Source organism: Physeter macrocephalus, chromosome 2, assembly GCF_002837175.3.
Source record: "Physeter macrocephalus isolate SW-GA chromosome 2, ASM283717v5, whole genome shotgun sequence".
In the NCBI taxonomy this organism is placed as follows: Eukaryota; Metazoa; Chordata; class Mammalia; order Artiodactyla; family Physeteridae; genus Physeter; species Physeter macrocephalus.
This window is the reverse complement of record NC_041215.1, coordinates 47518684-47541377: the sequence shown is the minus strand read 5'-3', so window position 1 is coordinate 47541377 and position 22694 is coordinate 47518684. Positions and strand designations below refer to the sequence as shown.

Genomic DNA, 22694 nt, shown 5'->3' with positions numbered 1-22694 from the left:
ATTCTTAATTAAAATTTCAGTTTTGTTATAAAATATGCCAATTTTAAGTTTAACATAGAATAAAGAAAAATGACTATAAACTTAAATTTTAAAAAGTATTTTAGCAAGTGAAGTCCAATTGAAGTTACCCTCAGCATACTGACAATATGCAGGAAATTAGCAGAAATCTCTATCTAAAATTCATGAATCTGTGATAGCAGGCTCTTCCTTCATTTCATTTGGTTAAAGTTACTACATTAGCAGACTTGTGAGTTTTGTTACTCACTGATTTTTTTTTTTTTTAATCTTTCTAGATGCTCCACCAACTGGTCAGGCACACAGTGTGAGAGGCCAGCCCCAAAGAGCAGCAAATCTGATCATATCAGCACAAGTAAGTTTCTCAGATTAATATCTTGGGTGTTCCACATAGCATAGAAAGCATTGTTTTCTTTTTATACCGTTATTGCAGGAATTGAGTCTTGGAAAATCTCCTTTACGGAATTTTGCAAGAGATCTGCAATCCGTATGTTTTTTGAAAGAAGAAGCACTGAGCTCTCACCTGGTGACAGGATCCAGCGTTATGTGCTCTTTTAGGCATGTGCTCTTTTGAGGGTTCATCTCAAACTTTGGCAGTTTTCAGAACACACATCTGTAAACCTAGCTTAAGCTTTTCTTTGGAAATATGCGTCAGCTGCAAAGGCTGCAAATATCACAATGGATGTGAGAATGCTTGGGGAAGAAAAGTAATTTCATGTTTTAATTAGAGTGTATTTTTCTTGAAGTGCATTCAGTGTGTTGTGGAAAAACAAACTTGGTTAGTGTCAAAGTGATGAAGTATGTTAACAAGCAATTTTTAATAAGGATCATAGTTGATTCATTGCTTCCTTATCTTTAAAGTACTGGTTTTGAAGTATATTAAAATATAGCAACATTTTACAAGTTTTTTTGTGGGTGTAGCTGTAGTCTTAGGACAGGTCCCTGATATGAAAATTTATCTACATCAATATTTTGTGTCTATGTGTGTGTGTTCCAACAATTTTAAATGAATTTATAAAGATTTTCACAGGGCTTCCCTGGTGGCGCAGTCGTTGAGAGTCCGCCTGCCAATGCAGGGGACACGGGTTCATGCCCCGCTCCGGGAAGATCCCACATGCCACGGAGTGGCTAGGCCCGCGAGCCATGCACTGAGCCTGTGCGTCCGGAGCCTGTGCTCCGCAACAGGAGAGGCCACAACAGTGAGAGGCCCGCGTACCACCAAAAAAAAAAAAAAAAAAAAAGATTTTCACAATAAAAGTCTTACATAGTTTCCCAATTCACACATATTATTACTAATGAGTGGAAAAATTTTGAGAAATCTGGAATAACTATCAAGTGGGTAAATATATTCTTGAGGAGAAAAAATAATACCTCGATTTATGAATGCTTACTTAGCAATTTTTCTCTAGTCTTCCACTGCTGGTGAGAGAGCATACATGAAAACAAACAAAAAATATACTATGGAATTTGTGAAAAAAGAAAAACATTATATCAAAATCAAAAGTATATGATTTTTGTACCTTATACGTAGGCTCCCAGTGTTTGCTGATCTACTTGTTTGTTGTGCCTGTCCCCAATTAATTTATCATTGCTTGAAATTCTTCAAGTGACATTGTCTAAAGTTCCACCATTTAGAGATTAACTTGGGCTAGTAAGGATGACCATCTTTGAAAAATGGCAAATAGGTATAGAATAAATAACCTTAGAAATGAGTCTTTGCATTTGGAAAAGTGAGGTACATGATTCTGGTCATGGAGCATATGGAGTTACCTTAGAATTTGTGTGTTGTCTTTAGGAAGGGAAAGGAGAAGACTGTAGCAAAGCTATGGACACATAGTTGTAGGAATAGGGCACTAGGATTTGAGGAATTGGTTCATAAAACATAGGAGATGTGGAAAAATATAGCTTGCCTAACTTGATATTGCAAAAGAAGAGCAAAAGAAAAAAAATACTCTCTTCTCTCTCTTCCAGGATCATACTGACATTAGTACTAACAATTCTGGAGGAATACTAATTTATATGATTTTGTGAACCAGTTATAAGATTCAACCATCATTAAGAGCATTTTTGTAATGAAAAAATGCATTTGAGTTACCAACCTGTAGAACATACCGAAGTAATAAGTTGAGAATTAATGAAGTCATGGTACTTTAGGCTTTCTTTTATGACAATTTCTCAATTATCTAAAATAAATTAAAAACTTAGTCTTTTAGAGAGTCAAAACAATTTTAAATACTGATAAAATTTTCTGAAAGAAGGAAACAGAGTAGAATGTCAACTGAATTTTCAATTTATATATAAGGTCCATCTACAAGGGAAAGTTTCGTGTTTGGAAGATGATTTTGAGGAGGGGTGTGCCAGATGTATTTATTGAAAGGTGATGTTGCCAACCATTTGCATTGGCAACAAGCTCCCTTATAAGAAAAATGTCTCTACTTACATGCAACAGTTCTAAAATAGGAACTATCACATGGAAGGAGGAGGTGCAAGTAGTTGTAACCCTTTTTCCAAAGATTCTGATGCTCTTTCTTCCATCACTGATTTAAAGTCATTACATTTAATGGAAGTATCAATGCACATTGAAAGGGCTATTAGCTATGCAAATGTCAAATTATCTCGGTTTTGAGCAAAGTTGACCACATAATGACTCTGTTAAAAGGTACTTATCATCAGACATTTGCACTTAGAGAAACTTGCCTCAGTAACTCTGAAAGGAGAGAAAAGGTAGTTAAACTGTTCCCTCCTAAGGTAGGAAGGCTATTTTTATTTTCTCAGGTAAACTCCAGTGGTTTTGAATGGTTGTCGAATGTTCCCCGAACTTGGGCAGAAGTCATCTGTTCAATAAGAAAGATGGATACTTTAGGAATGTGTTTTCAAATCTGCATTTCCACTTACAGTGAAGCATTCCATAATCATTGGACCTTGGCACAATCAGGAATATACTGCCTCTCTCAGCCTAACTGCTATCAACGGGCACGAGATTTACCTTTCTAATTGATGAACAGCTTTCTTAATCATCTCTGAGAAGTCATACTGATGTTCTCTGCCCCTTGCAGTTTAAAGTATCTAAAGATCAGCCTGCCTGTGGAATTAAGTGGATCTATTATTCTAGAACTTTCTGCTTAGTTTCCACTTGAAAAAGCAGAAACTTTTCTGAAGTTATGTGGAAGAGTTTTAAACTAAGGATGATTAAATATTTATTTTATACTCCTGTATTAGATTTACCTAAAGTTTTAAGGGAGTGGATGCTCAGTGTTTGGATTATGCTATTCATATCTGCTAAAGTTAAGGAGGATAAAAATATACTCAGCATTGGTGGGGCAGTAATATAATGATGCTGTATTTTACTGTAGTGACAACAGAAATGTGATATCTGTTGGGGGTTATTCATATCTTCTATTTTCCTACTTTATCCTCATGTCTTTATACCATCATGTTTTAAAACAGAAAAAAAAATTAATTATGTTATACCAAGGAATTATAAATATAATTACAAATTGCAAATATATAGAGAAAAATGCAACAAAATAATGCCTCTGTCCTAATTATCCAAAAGCAAGTATTTATTGAGCCTCTACTAAGTGTCAAGTAATGTCTAGATCCCAGGGATGAATCAGTGAATAAGATAGTCAGTGCCTCTTCTCATGAAACTGAGGTGCCAGAGGGATTAAAAAAAACAGTTAAACAAGAAAGCAAGCAAATAAGTAAACACGTAGAAAATGATTATGAGTCTTGATTGGATCTGTGAAGGAAGTAAAAAAGACACAGAAATAGAGAATGTTAGGGGAGAACTGAGGTCAGGAGTGATTTCTCTGAGATGGTGATACTTAAGCTCAGACTTGAATGATTTAAAAGGGGAGGAGACGCTAGGTGTATTTCAAACAAAAGAAACAGCAGATACAAGAACGCTGGAGTAGGAAAGAGCTAAACATGTTCAAGGGATTGAAAGAAAATCAGTGTACTGGCACCAAGGGGACAAGAGTGAGAGTAGTACAAAGTGAGGATGATTATACATGACCAAGATGATAAGCAGCCTCTCAAAGATCACTGGAAGGATAATCTTTGCTAAGTTTGGAACATGATATGTTCTTTATGATTTTTAAAATAACAGTTTATCAAAAAACTTAAGAAACATCATCCAAATCACTATATATAGAGAGAGAGAGACACACTCACATTTATACATATATGTAAACATAAACTTAAGAGCAGAATATATAGCAGCAAGTCAAAAGAGGTCAATTGTAATGACATAATTTATATTTATATTTTTCTACTATAATTTCAATAAACAAAAAATTCTTTCTTTAACTTTCATGATAGTAAACTCTTCTGGTTTCCCTCCCAACCTCTTGAAACAGCTCTGTCTTCTTTGTGAGATACTTCTTTTTTATCTCTTCTAGTTAACTCATTTTTCACCTACCACTACATATATTCTCCTTGGCAATCCATAATTCCTTGACCTTGGTTTTCAACTCTTCATTAATTACTCCCAAATTTCTATCCTCAATCCTGGTTTCTCTTCTGAGGCTGAGACACATATCCCACTGCACAATTGCTATATCCATATCGATGTCATCTCTGTCTATATCTATATATCTATATCTCTGTACTACAGGAATCTGAAGCTCTGTGTTTCCCAAAATGATCTCATCCCCTTCTCCCACTCAACCAGCCATTTTTATACACCTTGTTTTGCCTTCCTGTCTATACACATAGCTGCAAAATCTACCTGGTTATCCAAGCAACACTTAAATGTCACTCTTAACCTTCCTTCTTTTTTAAGTTAAGTTAGACAATATAGTCCATAGATATGACTTCCTAAATTTCCTTCAACATCATCCTGTTTTTTAATAGCACAAATTCCCGGCTCATTTATGTAGCTTACACAGCCCTTCCTAACATCCCCTTTGCTTTCCTCTACAGCCACATCTCCTTCTACCACCCTCAGCTCTACTCTCCATTCAGACTGTTGTTCCTTGATCTTTTCTCCCCCAGGTTTTCATATTTCTCTCCCTAGATTAATTCAGTATCTCCTCCTCCACTCAAGCTGCATTCTCTTTCATGGAACTCATCCCTCAGGTCTCAAAGGCATACCAGTCCTCCTCCTCTATCCCAGATCTAGTTGGATACTACTCCTCTATGTTTTCAGAGCAATACATACTTTCACTAGGGTAGTGCTTTTCACTGTGCTAAATAAACCTATGTGTTTGTCATCTTCTAATATACATCAAACAAGATGAGAGAAGGGACATTTCTATCCCCAGTGCAAAGTAGAGTAAATGTTGAGTGTGTGGAATATAGCAACCCTTAAAATATATCTGCTAAATGAGAACTGAATGTATAGTCCCTATGACATCCTAGGCACTGTGCTATCTGCAAAACAGAGATAGATAGCTTATGCCTCCAAGTTACAAATAAATTGATCTCTACAATATATGGTGAAAAGTGCAAAATAGAGGCATGCACAGAGTCATATGGCAATATGTATTTTGAATTAGTTAATAAACATGTATTAGCACTTTCTGTGTAAGAGACACAATTCTATTTACATTACTATGAGGTACATATTAATGACAACACTCATTTTATAAATGTGTAAACTCAAAGAATATAAATGTTGCTAGTAAGCTGAGATTTGAACAGAGGTAGCCTGGCTCCAGAATCTATTATTTCAACTGTGATGCTGTACTGCCTCTCCCATTGAAGGGGTCTCCTCAACATAACAATTTGATAAGACAGTTCTTTCAAATGGAAAAGCATTATATAATGAGGCTACAGAACAATGTGGCAGAGAAAGACTGGCTCTATTTTCTGTGAGAAGTTTGTTGAGATTTCCCCTCCACCCAATAACAAGTTCAGAGTGTGCTTTTTTTTTTTAATCTTTTTAGAACAGTCCACCAAAAATATATTATTAAAAATATCACCTACAATAGATCTTGATTGTTATATGTTACAATATGATATTTACTGCCATATATACTGCTTGGAAAAAATACTTATTTTGATAAATACCTATACTATATTCTAAAAATATATATGTTGCTAGATGTTTCCATGAATATAAACTAATTTACAAAAAATAAAGAAAAACTTGCCAAATTTTCACCCTGCATTGTTTATTGGCTATACTGAGCATTATCGCAGTTACCTTGATAGGTTATATATCTTATATGTTTATGTTATATAAACATATAAGAATGCTAAGCTCTTAAACAGAGGGTTGTAATGTAAAGGATTGGAACTGCCATGTGTCATGGGAAAAAGAAAAAGAAAAACAAAGTTCTTTGTTTTCTAGCATGCATAATTAACAGCACTTCTACCTAATAAGAATAAAAGAAACTATGTAGAACAAATAAAATCTAATATTCTAAATAATTTATAATTACTTTGAGGGGAAAGTAACTTTATATACCTTAAAACTAGTATTGATATATATTTTAAACCTACAAATTTACCACAAATTTTAGCAGAAAAAAATATAAATGATGAAGTGAGGATATTTATAAAGTTGTGATCAATTAGTTGAAGTCAGTTTATGAAGAAATCAAGCTGTTCACTGGTATTTAAAATTTGTGAACAAATGTTAATTACTATCCAAGGTGCCAGATTCTCCACTTACATTAATTACTAATAAATTACACATTCATATAAAGTTCACTTTCCCAAAACCAAGGAGGTAATGTAATATCAAACTCACTAAATCATATAGTGCTGGTAACAGCATGAAAGAAATAAAATGAGGTTTACATTTCAGAAACTGACTAAAGAAGACAAGCCATATTTTTTCTTGCGTGGAAGAGAGTTATTTGGTTATTTTAGTCAAGTTATTTTTGAAGTTCCAAATTGAAAGATTATCTTATATATGACATTTCCTTAATAAAGACTTTTTGGTGTTTTGGTAAATGATCTGCAATACGTACTACCTCACACAGATATCTGTGGCTAGAGCTGTTAAAACTGATCTATATTTTTATTTTAAATTCCCTAAGCAGCTGCTTATCATGCTTAATATTACCATTAATTTCTACCACAGTATTTTACATGTACATGTATATGCAGAGGAAAATTCATATATTTAATAACTATTAATGTTTCATTCCTGAACCCTTCAAGATCCTCACATTAAATTTCAATTAGTTTCGGTGTTGTTTTGTTTCTCAGTTTAGCCAATGATTAAGCTGACTTGACAGAATCAATGAGATACTTATTCCAAATAGACAAAGACTTTGTCTTATGGGCACTAGATATTTGTATGTTGGAAACATGAGATTTAGGTACTTGATAGAGGTTCTTAATACTCTCCTGTTATTAGGCAACACTTGCATTCAGTTTTCTTCCTGCATAAGTGACATATGACCCTAGATGTATCTTACTGTGGATCGCATCATTAGTAAAAGGGTATTGTCTCCTTCTTTAGAAAAAAAAGATTGCTCTTATTGCCAACCTAGAAATGGAGGACAGGGCAGAGGTCCTCCTCAGTTTTACTTCTCCACTATGCTCAGATGCATAAAAACTAAGACCCACTTTCTCTGACCACTTTTGAAAATCTATTCCATAGATCTGTTATTCCATTTTGAAGATGAGTAATACAACCTAAGATCGTTCTTTTTTTTTTTTGTTTTTTGTTTTTTGTTTTTTTTTTGTGGTATGCGGGCCTCCCTCCGTTGTGGCCTCTCCCGTTGTGGAGCACAGGCTCCGGACGCGCAGGCCCAGCGGCCATGGCCCACGGGCCCAGCCGCTCCGCGGCATGCGGGATCCTCCCAGACCGGGGCGCGAACCCGGTTCCCCTGCATCGGCAGGCGGACGCGCAACCACTGCGCCACCAGGGAAGCCCTAAGATCATTCTTATAAAGAGGGAAAGTGGACATTTACAACATAAGCCAAACACTTAACTGTGGTTTGCTGAAACTATTCTGGAACTGGAATTTGAGAAATAGAATCCACTTTGTCCCCCTGTTTTGTTGAATCAAGCTAAGAGCCCTATGTGGTAGGTCTTCATGTCTCTATTTTAACGGGTAAAGAGCATGAGCCTCAAATTTTAAATAACTTTTCCAAGGTCTCACTTCAGGTAGGTGGTGAAACTGATATTTAGGCCTATGTCCATCCAAATCCCAAACTGTTGCCCCTTTTGTTTTACCAGGCTGCCATCTAGTTTGCCACATGTACTCACGGCCAGGGAGTATTTATAGCTAAAGGAAGAAAACTAAGGGTGGAAATATGGCCAGGGAAATTGTGGAAACGTGTGTTCAGTCACAGTTTCTTTACTTACGTCATTTGCAAATAAATGTGTCTGGTGAGAATCAGAGTCAGACTGACAAGGAAGTCAGTATTTCTAACCTCAAGGTATTTAACTGTAACATATAAATGAAAGATACCTAAGGAAACATTTCCAGCAGATCAAGTATTTAATAAGAAAGTGATTTTCCAGTAATGTAGTTATGAACTAGGAATATAGACATTTGGCCTAAGTTTTATTTTTATTATGTCAGTTGTCAAATGATTTGGTGTAATAAAGTGTTCAGTTATATCAGTCTTGTCTTCATTTTATTTATGTGTTCATCTATTCATTCATTGCTTTTTCAGGAAGCATAGCCATCATTGTGCCTCTCGTCCTCTTGGTGACTTTGATAACCACCTTGGTAATTGGTTTAGTGCTTTGTAAAAGAAAAAGAAGGTAAGATGCAATATTCTAGACCAACAGTAAATAAATTACACAAATAGTTACAGAAACTGATTTTTTTTAAGAAAATTTCTTAAAATATGATTTACATATTCCAACTGCTGAATTCTATGTTTTTTGAACCACTTTATCCCTCTACTTCATTTTAAGTGTTTATAATTTAGACAACCTTTCCCTTATGTTATATGGATGGAATGGCTGCATTTGCATATTCCAACAAAAATAACAAGGGAGTTATTAAACATTCAATAGAATTTTACATTTGTGGTAGTTTTTCCTTGAAACAGCAAGAGTCTCTAAAGAGCATTTTATAATATTAATGTGTAAGATTAGTAATGTCAATAAAATGATAATGACTATGTATTGTATGTCACAAATTGTGCATTTTATTCACAAATTACATATTTGTTGATTTTATATATTACTGGAAGTATCATTATTTCAACTTATATGAATATGCAGTTAAAAGATCTATAAGGAGTGAGTTGTCTGTGGGGTTATTATCTGGAAGCTAGAGTTTGTGAGTCAGTTTCTGAATTACGTAAAAGAGGATTTTAGCCACATGACTTGAGGATTGAAAGTTTATCACTATTTTTTTATAGACGTTTTTCAGGAACGAAAGGGAAAAAGTAGAATTTTAAAGGGCAATTGATTAGTGAACATTCAGTTTCAACTAATGTGGTATTAGCTATTTACAAGGAATATGTTACAAGTGCATCTTTAATTGTTAAATCTAAATAATTTGGGAAAATAATGTATTACATTCAGAGTTTTTGTTCCTCTGTGAATCAATAAATGTCATTTATTTTCAGTGTATTTTATTTAAGAATGTTCCATCAGTTATATTAAAATATCATTAGGGCTTCCCTGTTGGCGCAGTGGTTGAGAGTCCGCCTGCCGATACAGGGGACACGGGTTCGTGCCCCGGTCCGGGAGGATCCCACGTGCCGCGGAGCCGCTAGGCCCGTGAGCCATGGCCGCTGAGCCTGCGCGTCCGGAGCCTGTGCTCCGCAATGGGAGAGGCCACAACAGTGAGAGGCCCGCGTACCGAAAAAAAAAAAAAAATCATTAAATCTACAAATACGAAAGTTTCTTGCACCACATTGTGATATTTAGACAACTCACACAATGTTCACTTATTCTAGGACAAAAACTATAAGAAGACAACCTATTATCAATGGAGGAATAAATGTAGAAATTGGCAATCCATCTTACAACATGTATGAGGTGGATCATGATCACAGCGATGGAGGTCTTTTAGACCCTGGCTTCATGGTAGATCCAGCAAAGGTAAAGTTTTAAGATGATGGACTGTGAACACTAACATTCTTGTGTCATTTCTCTATAAAATGGTTCTGAATTTCATCATTATTTCTTTTATCTGAAGTTAGATTAAAGAACTTTAGGATGCATTGAATTTTATAGTCTCTTCTAAAGAAAAAGTAAAATTATGGACTGCATTCATCTGAAGCACGAAGTTAATGTAACATGTTTTGGAAAATAATATTTATTTATTCACTTAGTTTATAAACATAGCTTATTTAAAATAATATCATATTCAAATGTGTTGAGGTGCTGGCACATCTAAATATACAGCCTAGTGTAAAATTACTGATTTATTTTTAATAACAAAAAGAGTACAGTATTTCATTGCCAAAATAAGTACTTTATTTCCAATAATGTTTTATTGAAGAGTCCACTAAGCTGTGTCCTTGGATTTGTTTGTAATCAAATCACTTTTAAACAATATTCTTCTACCTACTATAATATCCTTCTTATTGATTTGAGACATACCATTGATATATATAGCCTAAAAATCCACAGTCTTTTCTTAGTTTCTATTAGCTTATATTACTGAATGCTCAGTTTGGAAGCTTTCATAAGAAATAGATAAATGATACAACTATCTAGATAAACTTGCAAAGATTCCCTTCACTGTATAATCGGAGTATTTTGCATGATAATTATAGAATATTTTAAGAGCATCAGTTGAATTAATGAATTAAGAGCATCAATTTGCTAGTATGGTATGATTTTTCTTAGCTTATTTGTTCATTCATTAAATGGTTATTTATATTCTGATATATTAAAGGTATTTTGTCCAAAATGCACCATTATATTAAATAATCACAATGATCACATGGCTTTGCACTCATAGCAACAGCTGTTCCCAAAGAAACTGAATAGGTCCCATATATTCAATCTAGTTCTGAATCCACGGCCAGACTTTCTAAGCCTAGAACTGGTGGTCTGAAACTGAAGAAGTATTCATTTCTATGAAAAGAAATCAATCATTATTGCATAGATAAGTTTTTACCCTATCAGAAGATATTGTATACTTTTTTCCTCATTAGAAATAATGTTTTATTTACTCTAAATTATTAATTCAGTTACTAACTCCTGCATTTGAAGTTGTTTGTGAAATAAACGCTGGTAACCTAAGTTTCAGTGTTTTGTACTTGAAATTGAAAAAGTAAATATACTGTGCATGTCGTTTGATAATTATAAAGGAGAAAGACATCTTAAATAATAGACTTCTCATATTCTATGAATTTTTCTTAGGAATAAAATACAGTGTCTGTAAATATAATATGAACTGATGAGGATATACCTTATACACTTTTTATGAGCAGGAAAGTTCTCATTTTCCCCATCATTTTATTTCTAGTGATAGAACTAAGCCTATTTTGGATACTTAGCTTTTTAATAGCTTTTAATAGCTTTTTAATAGCTTTTTAATATTCCATTTAATTTTTTAAATATTTACTCTAGGAAGATAAAACTATGCTTCAGTGCCCCTCAAGTATATTTTTAATGTATTTAGCAAATAACATTCAGTAAATATATATTTACTTACCTTCTGATTGACCAAAATTACACTAAATGTGACTTAGATGGCTGATTCTAGCTGACTCCTGATGTTTGAAATTTAAATATGAATTATTGCCTAAGAATTAACTGCAGAAAATATATTTATAGGTATAGACGATTTTGAAAAGCAGGTAGCCACACCAAAGCAACCTTCATGATGAAGTGTTTTTCATAGAGTATTCACTTGTTACAATGGTTTGATATATTCATGATGTGATCAAATACAAATTGCATTACACATAAAGAAGATTTTTGCGGAATATTTTCATTATTTTCAAAATGGGTAAAATTTCTCCTTCAATGGTACCTTAGAAATCAAAAGAATTGAAATAATAAATTTTATTAAAAAAAGATTTGTCTATGGAGGCAATCACAGAATAGTTTGAAGAGTTCATAAAATGGGAATTAGTATCTATTGGTTTTATACAAATTCATCTCAATCCTTACTTAGATTGTTTTTAATATCTTCTAAATGAGACCTTTGTGGGGGAAAATAAAGAGGCAATATTGACGTGATTTTATATTTAAAATTTTTTTCCTGGGACCTTTGCCCTTGTCCCAAACTTTATGATCATTCATTGTTAAGAGTTGATAGTTACAATTTTGAAAAATATGTATGTTCTTTAATATTTTAATATTCTTCAACTTTTCATCTAGCTTTTAAAATTCCTTTTTGGTCACTAATAACTATTCATTCTATCATGAATAGGAGTGTACCAGAGCGACTTATTCTGCCCTTAGACCCAAGAAAGTCTAAAGCCATTGCTCTTGCACAGAGTTTAGTGAGCCAATCTGATTACTAATTAATTTGCTTTAAACTAGAGAGTCAGATTTAACAAAAAACAGACAATTTGTTTTGATATATCGAATTTTAAATTTGATTTGTATATTCTAAAAATATAGAGGTCATGAACCTTTAATTAGAACCAGTAAGGTAAATATTTGCGTTTACAGAATGGGCTCCTATCAGAACTTTTCAAAGTGACAAACCTTAAGTGAGGGAGGCTGATGCATTTTTCATAGGACTGATAGCAACCATACGCTTTTTGCGGAGAGAGAATGAAGTTAAATAAATAATGGAGGTTTCTAGGTTAATGGTGTGTCTATAAGTAAGCTAAACTAAGAGTAATGTCTACTGTGAATCACAGCTCTAATATTAATAGTTATTTCATAAATTATTGAAACTACCATGGACACAATGTTGATGCCCCAGGGCTGAAGAATATATCTTATGTTATTTTTATGACTTAACATGAGTTTATGTCAATGAAAACAGTTCCATGATATTAGATCAGAAACTAAAATTCTCTGTTTACACACAGCCCAGGTATATAGGGGGAGGGACCAGTGCTTTCAAGCTTCCACACACAGCGCTGCCCAGCTACCTAAACTCTGATTTGAAAGGACCACTAACCGCTGGGGTGAGAGAAAATTCATTATTCCATATCCATTCCATCACAGAACTCCTCACAATCAATGATGATTACTAGACTTAGATAGGGGCTTATCTTTAATGATTTTTTAATTAACAAAAGATTTCAAAACAGCATTAAAATTGGGGGCTTAAGTGTCCTGCGTATGCAAGATTATATATGAAATGTTATTTTTGGCAAGTTATTCAGTAGAAATATCTCTTCTTATAAATTTGAAAATGTTAAAGCTCCTTAACAGTAAACATGAGCATTTGCTATTGTTAGAACAGAAATCTCTAGCCAGAAATTTAAGCTGAATAGTTTAAATTTATGTTTGGCTTGGTTTATTTTCTATTAAGATGCTTTGTTTAGTATATACAAATTTGATATCCTTTTAAATAAAAATATAATACAAAATGTGGCATTATATGGAGAAATTAGAAATGGTGTATGAAACCATTCTTGAAAACTTTTTAAGTAACTTGTTTCTAGAGAAAGGTGCTTTGTCTAAAGTTACATGGTTCATATTGGAAAGAAGAGGGATTAAAGACAGGTATCAAGATTCCTAGGATTGATCTCACCCTTGTACCTCTCTCCCATCAACTGTTTTTCATTCTCATTTTTTTATCATGTTTGTCTCATTTGCATGGCTCAAAAAATATAATATGTCTTTGTTATGACTAAGATTTAACGTTTTATTTTGGAAAGACAAAATTTTAAAAAACCAACTAGGTAACAATCTCATGTTAAGTTGCAACTATTAAAATAATAAACATTGTATATGTTTTTCAAATGAAAGAGATCATTTCTGCATGTCTCAATTCTACCTCAAAGTAATGCAAGTATCTATGAAACTTAGAATGACTGTGTCCTTCACAAGTCTTTAGAAGAATCCAAAAATATTTCCAATAATAAGTACATAGAGATTGTTTGAAGCAAAAATACTGTTTTTATTTTTTAAAGTTTACACAACTAATGTAGTTTACTTTCATTTTTCTTTGTGTTTTTTTTTAAATTTCATATTGAAAAATTATAAGCACCAAGCAGTTAGATAACCAAGCAAAAAGATGGCAGCACATCTTTCCTGCCACTGCAATAGCATTAAGGGGAGAAAGCATGGACTGGACATAAGACAATTTGGTTTAATGTTCTGTACTTTTAAATAAAGTCGCAGTGAATATAGCTTTCAGGAAGATTTCTTCAGGCTTTCAATATTACGTCAAAGCTCCCCTTAGGTTCACAAGTTAACTGAAAAACATACCATTATGTTTTTATCTAAAACGATGCCAAAGTCGACGAAAGCCTGTAAACAGAATTTAAATTACATTTATATAATTACTATTTAGTAAGTTAAATGAAATGCATATAAATGTTGTTAACAGTAAAAGATAGACATCATAGAAAATAACAAATTCATGTGGTCAAAACAGGTAATAAAACTATATTTATTTTTCTCCTTCAGCCAACAAATTACTCCAATCCGATATATGCGAAATTGTATATGGATGGGCAAAACTGTCGAAACTCCTTAGGAAGTGTTGATGAAAGGAAAGAACTGCTTCCAAAGAAAATAGAAATTGGGATAAGAGAGACAGTGGCATAATGAGCGATACCTTTTATATACTGTATAAATGTATAAAATGTAAGGATTACTTTTGTATGTTCCAACAGTATTATACTTGTTTTGGGATCAGCATTACCTCTTCCTTTATCTTTTTTCTGGTCAATTGTTTTCTGAGTTTTCTGGGTTTTATTTTTTGCTGATGACTACTGATTGACCATTTGTATGGTATTTTTATGAAAAAGAACTGCACTACAGTACAATTTACACCAATGCTGCTGATAAGACACCTTTGAATTTGTTAAAATTAAAAACAACATATTCCTTTGTAGTGTGAATATGAGCAATCTATTTTATATGAACTTTTTTGGTTCTACTTAATCAACAAAGATAATCTCTGCACTTTTTCATTATACAGTCTGAAAGCTGTAATACAATATCCTTTAATTTTCTGTTTAAATTGATGGAAAAATGATTGAATGGTCAACTCTCTTCTTTGTGCCCATTAAGACTGATTCAGACTGCTGAAAATATATAGCCTTCACAAGTTCAGCATAACCAGCTTTGAAATTAGTCTTAGGTTGCCAAGTGAGAATTTTGACAAAAAAACCTTTAAAAATTTATAAAATTAATAATTTGCATGAATACATATGACTACATTTTCCAAAATTTAGTGGACTCTATTGTGATATACTAAAAGTATACACCCTATAAACAATAGTTATATTTAGGTAGTAGAACATAGCAAAATTATAATCAAAAGTGGAAGGAACACACTTGCTATGGGAGAAGACATTTTGTTTTCCCTCAGTCCTGAGGTAAATAGCCGGCCTAGAGCACAAAAGGGCATTGGGCACTCATGTCTTAGGAATTTCTTCCCAGTCACGCACATTTTGTGGAAGATTAACCCAACCTAACACACAGAACACTAAAGAATACTATATAAGCACACAAATTGATGACACAATTTCAATTATGTGAATGCATTCTCTTTGCAAGATCAAAAGGAAGAGGCAAGGCAGCCATTATGGTATAGAGTAATCAGTAAATATTTTCAATATACAATATGACTAATCTATTATTTGCCCTATCCAAAATATAACTTTACAAGTTATGGAAAAACAATTATCTGCCCATAATCAAAGGTGGAGAGTATACATGCTGACCAGTTACTCTGGTACTCTGATATCTTCTGGTTATACAAAACACATGGACCCCATTTACTTGTCTGTTTTCAAATTTCAGTTGAAACACACATACGATTTATTTAAGTTGTATAAAAAAGTATAGCATTTTTATACAAATATCTTTAAAGGCACAAAAGATTTATTCACAAGGTATGGAGGGCTTTTTGTTCCTCTGATAGACATGACTGACTTTTAGCTGTCATAATGTATTAACAGATGAAATATGTTTGTGGTTGCTCTTTATCCCTTTGTACAAGCATTAAAAAAAAAAACACTGCTGTTTTATAAAGAGACTTTTTGTTGTACTATGTGCATGCATACTACCTATTTCTAAACTTTGCCATATTGAGGCCTTTATAAACGATTGATTTATGTAATACTAGTGCAATTTTGCTTGAAACAATGTTATGCATATCATAAACTTTTCCAGGTTCTTGTTTAAGTACATTTTTTAAATTGAACAGTATTTTTCATTTGGGTTATAATAGTCATTTTGCCTATGTTTCTACAATGAAGTGTTAAATACTTTATAACAAATTGTTGACTGGCTTATTTAAATGAAATTCTACATATTTAAGTGCTTGTGTTGGGTAGTTTTTGAAAAGAAAATTATTTTCTTTATGGAGTGTAACATTCTTAGGAAGTTATTTTAGTAAACATGAGACATAATTTTTGTTGTATCCTTAGGACATACTACTTGGGGTAGGACTGATTTCATTGCATCATTTTTCAAATCACAATAAGAAGGCATTTTCTCTCTTCTTGAAGTAGAAACACATCCCTTACTTTTTCCTTTTCCCTGCCATACATTGCTCATCATGGACGCCATGTTGCAATAGAAAGAAAGATAGGTTATGTACACAGTAGTATGACAATTGTGTTGAAATAAGCCAAAGTTCTTCCCGCTCTTTCCCATTCTCAAAAAAATGTACTTTAAGGAAAACTCAGAATCCATTAGATGCTCTGTAGACATTATTTTGTAAATGGAATAGTTATTAGTGTACCTACTTGGAGTATTGGGCTAGAGATGCAAATGCAGGAGGGTCTGATTGACTGGAGCTATCATTGAGTTGTATTATCTAAAAGGGTCTTTGTATATCAGAGCTTTATGACCGTAGCTGACATTATCATTTGAAAGAGAAGAACCCACAGATTGGAATGACCTCAATGCAACTAATATTAGTATAAGTATCTACCAAAACATATATGATATACAACCCACCAACTAACACTCAGGGTCTGGCATCAATGACCTATTTTCTCTCTAGTACACTGAAAGCTATAGTCAAGAGAGCTCAGGATGCAGCTCATCCTAAGGACCTACATTCTCATGGTCCTTATTTCACAGTATGTTTCACCATTCTATGCTGGTTCATTCAAGTCCACATCAGAATCCATAGTATTTCTAGTTGCAGTTACTTTGCATTCAGTGTTTAGAGAACAAAGATATTTTTTGTCAACTCCTCAAACTTTATTTCTATGGCTCTAGCTGTTTCTATTTCAATTTTCTTTTGCAAAAACTCATATAAATGCTAGAAAGTCAGGTATATAATTCTCCAGTGACCATTCTTTATAAATGCCTTTCCAAAATACTTCCTGAAATAGTCCTTCAAGTTTTGATGGGACACATTGTCTAAAAAATGAATGCTTCCTGGTAAACTCTTCTTCTTACCCAAATGTCTTTCCATCCAAAGCAGAGATTTTCAGCCTTTTGACATTTGAGCCAGGTAATTCTTTGTTGTCCTTTTCAGAGTAGGACATTTAGCAGGATCTCTGCCTCCTATCCATTAGTCGCTACTAGCACCACCCAAAGTTGCAACAACCAGAATATCTACAGATGTTGCCACATGCCTTCTGGGGAACAATATTGCTAAGAACTGCTGATCTAGGGCTGTGTTCTGTTTCCTGCTAGTAAATGACTTTCAGCTGGATCAGCTGAGTCAAAAAAAAAAAAAAAAAAAAAAAAAAAAGGCTCCTCATCACCAAAATCATGGCAGTCCTAAGTTTTGATTTTAATTATTTAATATTGATGATGCATGAGTTATAGAAACTTGGTATTAGTAAAGTGCCTATGTAGTTTAAAAAAGTCATTACTAGGGGAAAAATTTCATTTAGAAACTTGTACCGTTTTGCATAAATTGGGCTATTTTCATTTATGCAAATGTTTTATTTGTGGCCTTTTTGATATCATTAATGATTATGTGTTATTTTGTTTAGTGGTTGATTATATGCTTATTTTGTTGTATCTTGAGGTTGAGATTTAAGCTTGCAGTTTTCATCTAGGAATGTTTCTTTCCATTTTTATGATGACTCGAAGAAGTTCAACACTCAATGTATTTTATGGCTATTATAAATGAACTATAATATGTAAAATGCCCACAATTTCCAAATCCCTAACAGGGAAAATTGGTACATGTGATGAAGGAAATATAAAAAAAAATTGTTAACTTTTCTTTATCCTCTCCCATCTCCATATCTTCGAACAGATACAAAATCTTATTCCTGTCTATGAATACTACAACTATTTACAGATTCAACTTTTTCAGGTAGTTTTACTTAAAAGTTTAAAATGTATGATAATTAAAATTCTGCAGAGTTGAGCAAAATATAGCTAACCACTTTCTTCACCTTATGCCCCATTCCAGTTATTGTCAGTTTGTTTAACAATGGCTCTCTCAATATTAAAAGATTTATTTAAATTTAATGTAGATTAAAGTCGTTGTTCAAATAGCTTCCCTTGAATTGTAACTTGTAAGAAAAGGAGGGACTCAAGCACTTCTTTTGAAGATGACTACTGGGTAACATAGCACAAAAATTATTTTTCCATGTGTTTTGAATATGAGAAAAACAACAATAGAGCAAAAAAAATGGTTTATTTTTCAACTCTACCACCAAATCTATTGCTAACTTAGTATATCCAGAAAATTAACTTGTCCAGCAAAGATAAAGTTAATTAAAAATATTCAGAACCAGTTTTATTCAGAAAAACATTTAGTTTTTGATGTTATCTAATAGCAAAAGGCCCAGGGACATATACTTCATGCCATGAGATGCATGTATCTAGTCTAAAAAAAGAAAAATAAATGAAATGACTTCTCTGGTTTAACTTTTCTCTTGTAGATATTACACTTAAGTGGCTGCAATTTATTCTGAAAAATAGTTTCTAGTGAATCCCATCATTTTTTGTACCCAAAGTGATCAAAAATCAAAGAAAAATTGTTACTAAAGATGGCCTGTTTGATAAATTCTATGCTTAGAAGGTGTTCATTCTCTTTGATGGATAGTCCGCCCCTGTAGCACAGGGTTTGTAAGAGATCAGTGAACGTAGGCAATGCAATTCTGATACTTTAGTCATTTATTCACTCCAAGATAATTTTTTAGCTATAGTTTCTTTTGCAGTTTTAATACATAAATTATATGTCTCCTGATAGAAGGTCATTTCCAGTTTTTTTATGCTGTAGTGGTTTGGAGAACCAGTAATATAACTGTTCTAGCCTTTCAAAATATAATGTCAATAGTGAAAGCCATATGCAGCTTATTCAAGTCAGTAATATACAAATTTATAAGTGAGAAACTATTTTTCTACACACACAGAATAAACTGTGAAATATAGTTTAGAATAAAATTTAGAAGTTTGAAATAAGGCTGTTGATGGAGATACTTAAAAAAACAATACACAGAGTCTAGTATGGCTTGATTGATTTGATACAATATTTCTCAATGAATAATGTCAAAAGTTAGGTAGAAAATAACCAGACAATGAGATTTCAAATGGAGCAACCTCCATTCTTGCAGTCTACAAGTGTCAATAGTATGTTTGTGGAAATCTATATAAACACATAACAATAATGACAACATACAAACACACGTGTACATACACATACACTCACATATTCTGACACACTGACTTTGAGGTCCCATTACTTGTGAAGATGGCATTTTTCTCCTCTTTTACATAAATTTTAATCACATTTAGCTTCTCTGGCTTATAATTTCAGAAATCACTACACTTATCCATATTGGTAACAAGTTCCTAGATTCTTATTCTTTAATACAAAATCATATCTCTCCCTATTTGCTTCTTATTTTCTTCTATCCAAAGTGATCTTACAGGAAGCCAATATTCTTTCACTATTTTGTCATAAGCTGTATCGCTTATTTTTATTGTAAAAAATAGTCATTTTGGAAAACAGAAAATAAATATAAAGAAGAAAAATTAATAGGAAGTTTAAAAACTAGAGAGAACCAATTATGGTTTCAGAGAATTTTATTCATTTGTTTTAGAATCATGCTTAAATTTAATTTTTCTATTCTGCTTTAAAAATATAACATTATAACATTAAAATATTTGGTTTTATGTCTTTCTTGTGCTTTTATTAGTTACTTCTTTTTATTCAATTTCTTGCTTATTCTATGGAAACTCTATATTACTTGTTTTTATTTTTCTCTTTTGAAAATTATATTTTATAATTTGTTCTACTGGTAAATACTTCCAACTCTAAATAATTAAATATAGAATTTAAAAATAATTCTTTTTTTCTCTCGATCTAAATTGAGGAATTTAACATCCTTAGATTCCTCTACCCTCACAGTCTTTGTTGATACAGTTTGTTGTTTTATTAAGAAAATATTTTTAGAATGATATTTTAAAATTTATTTATTTTTATTTTTTATTTTTGTATTTTTTTATTATTTATTTTATTTATTTATTTTGTTGGCTGCATCAGATCTTAGTTGCAGGATCTTTTGTTGCCATGCGTGGGCTTCTCTCTAGTTGTAGTGCGCTGGCTTCTCTCTGGTTGTGGCATGTGGGTTTTCTCTCTCTAGTTGTGGTGTGTGGGTTTTCTCTCTCTAGTTGTGGCGTGCAGGTTACAGAGCATGTGGGCTTTGTAGTTTGTGGCACGTGGGCTCTCTCATTGAGGCACACAAGCTCAGTACTTGTGGCGTGTGGGCTTAGTTGCCCCGTGGACTGTGGGATGTTAGCTCCCCGACCAGGGATCAAACCCACATCCACTGCATTGGAAGGTGGATTCTGTACCACTGGACCACCAGGGAAGTCCCATTAAGAAAATATTTTAACTGAAATATTATTTTTTATATGCTTTGTCTTTTCTTTATCAATTATTTGGAATATTTTCAACTATTTTTACATTTAAGATTTCTTTTTAAAATTCATCATTCCATTACTGTATGATTCTTCCATCCTTAATTTCTTTATTTTGACTGATGTCTTATTAGTATCTTTCATGAAGCATACTTATGAAAAGCCTTTATTAGTGGTATATTTGCTGAACTTTTGCATATGTACAGATATTTCTCTAAGGCGTTCAAATACAAATGTCAACTCAACTGGATGTATATTTTTGGAGTTTTTTCTTTTCCTCCAAAGTTAGGTTGAACCTGCCCCACTGCTTTCTGGTGTTCAGTGCTGTTAAGGATAAGTCTGAGACCAAACAGGTTTTTCTTTCTTTGTAACATTTCTCACCAGACTTTAAGAAAACAAAGCAAAAACTAATTATAGTTAAAATATATTGTCAAATATACATATACATTTTTATTAATTTTGTCTATCTACTACAATTTATTTTTAGCTGAGATTAGTTTTCTTCAAGAGGTCTTTATCACTTCTGTCCAAAGTGTTTTCTTTCAATACACAGAATCACCTACAGTTCTTAGATTTAATCTTTATTTTTTCTTTACTAGAGAAAAATCATCTTAATATTTTTTCTCCTTTTTTTTCCTTTATTCTTAAAGAGATTTTCAAGTTTCTGGCCTGGATTCTTGATTTACTTTTTTCCCCTGCAGATTCAATTTATTTTTCATGTATTCATGTGTGAGTCTCTGTGTGTGCATGCATGCAAGTGCCTTGAGGATGGGTCCTTCCTTATCTTGCTCAACTCATGTGGGATCCTCCCAGACCAGGGCTCGAACCCGTGTCCCCTGCATTAGCAGGCAGATTATCAACCACTGCGCCACCAGGGAAGCCCACTCAACTTTCTTTTTAACTTAGTTTTTTATTATTCTGTTTAGTGTATTTTCTTCTCATGGTTTTCTGCTGATGTATCATAGTATCTGTTTCCTGTTTCCTACTCACAATACCAACTTATTTTCAAAAGTTTTTGTTTTGTAACAATCTGTAAGTCTAGAGAATGATGTTTTCAAATCCTTGTCCTATGGAATTTTTAAAAGCATAATCCAAGTGCTTTTTACATTTTCTTTGCCATTCACTAATTTTTTTTTTTTTTTTTTAGACTGCATTGGGTCTTTGTTGCTGCATGCAGGCTCTCTCTAGCTGTGGCGAACGGAGGCTACTCTTTGTTGCAGTGGGTGGGCTTCTCATTGTGGTGGCTTCTCTTCTTGTGGAGCACAGGCTCTAGGTACGCAGGCTTCAGTAGTTGCAGCACGCGGGCTTCAGTAGTTGCAGCGCGTGGGCTCTAGGGTGCTCAGGCTTCAGTAGTTGTGGCATGTGGGCTCAGTAGTTGTGGCTCACAGGCTTAGTGGCTCTGCGGCATGGGGGATCTTCCCGGACCAGGGATCAAACCCATGTCCCCTGCATTAGCAAGCAGATTCTTAACCACTGTGTCACCAGGGAAGTCCCGCCATTCACTAATGTTTAATTACAGAGAAAACACTCTACTTCCAGTGCTTCCCAGCAAATAGGGTATACAATATTTATTGTCCACTCTTTCCATCAATTTTATGCCTCTTAAATATCTTTCTTAGGTCTATAACTTCTGGTCCATTTCTCCATCATATATCCTAGTGGGTCTTTTCTAAGAATCAGTCTAATTAATTTCATTCTCATATCAATATATCTTTACTTAAACAATAAGAAAGTGCAGAAAATGTCAGTGCTCCTGTATGCTGTATTATGGGGATTCTTCCTGTAATCCACACCCAGCTGCACCTCCAAATACCTGGTCCATGAATTCATTAGGAAAGCACCAGACTTCTTTAGTGCTCCA

General features: G+C 33.3%; 1 protein-coding gene across 1 annotated transcript in view; it reads left to right on the top strand.

Annotated features, from left to right (window-relative positions):
• Positions 1-14584, top strand: part of LRP1B (LDL receptor related protein 1B) — a 1933320-nt gene extending 1918736 nt beyond the window's left edge. The window contains exons 88-92 of the mRNA XM_024122386.1: positions 294-370; positions 8602-8692; positions 9844-9988; positions 12892-12990; positions 14444-14584. Of these exons, the coding sequence (XP_023978154.1) occupies positions 294-370; positions 8602-8692; positions 9844-9988; positions 12892-12990; positions 14444-14584 (553 nt within the window). The remainder of the gene's footprint in view (positions 1-293; positions 371-8601; positions 8693-9843; positions 9989-12891; positions 12991-14443) is intronic.
• The last annotated feature ends 8110 nt before the right edge of the window (positions 14585-22694 follow it).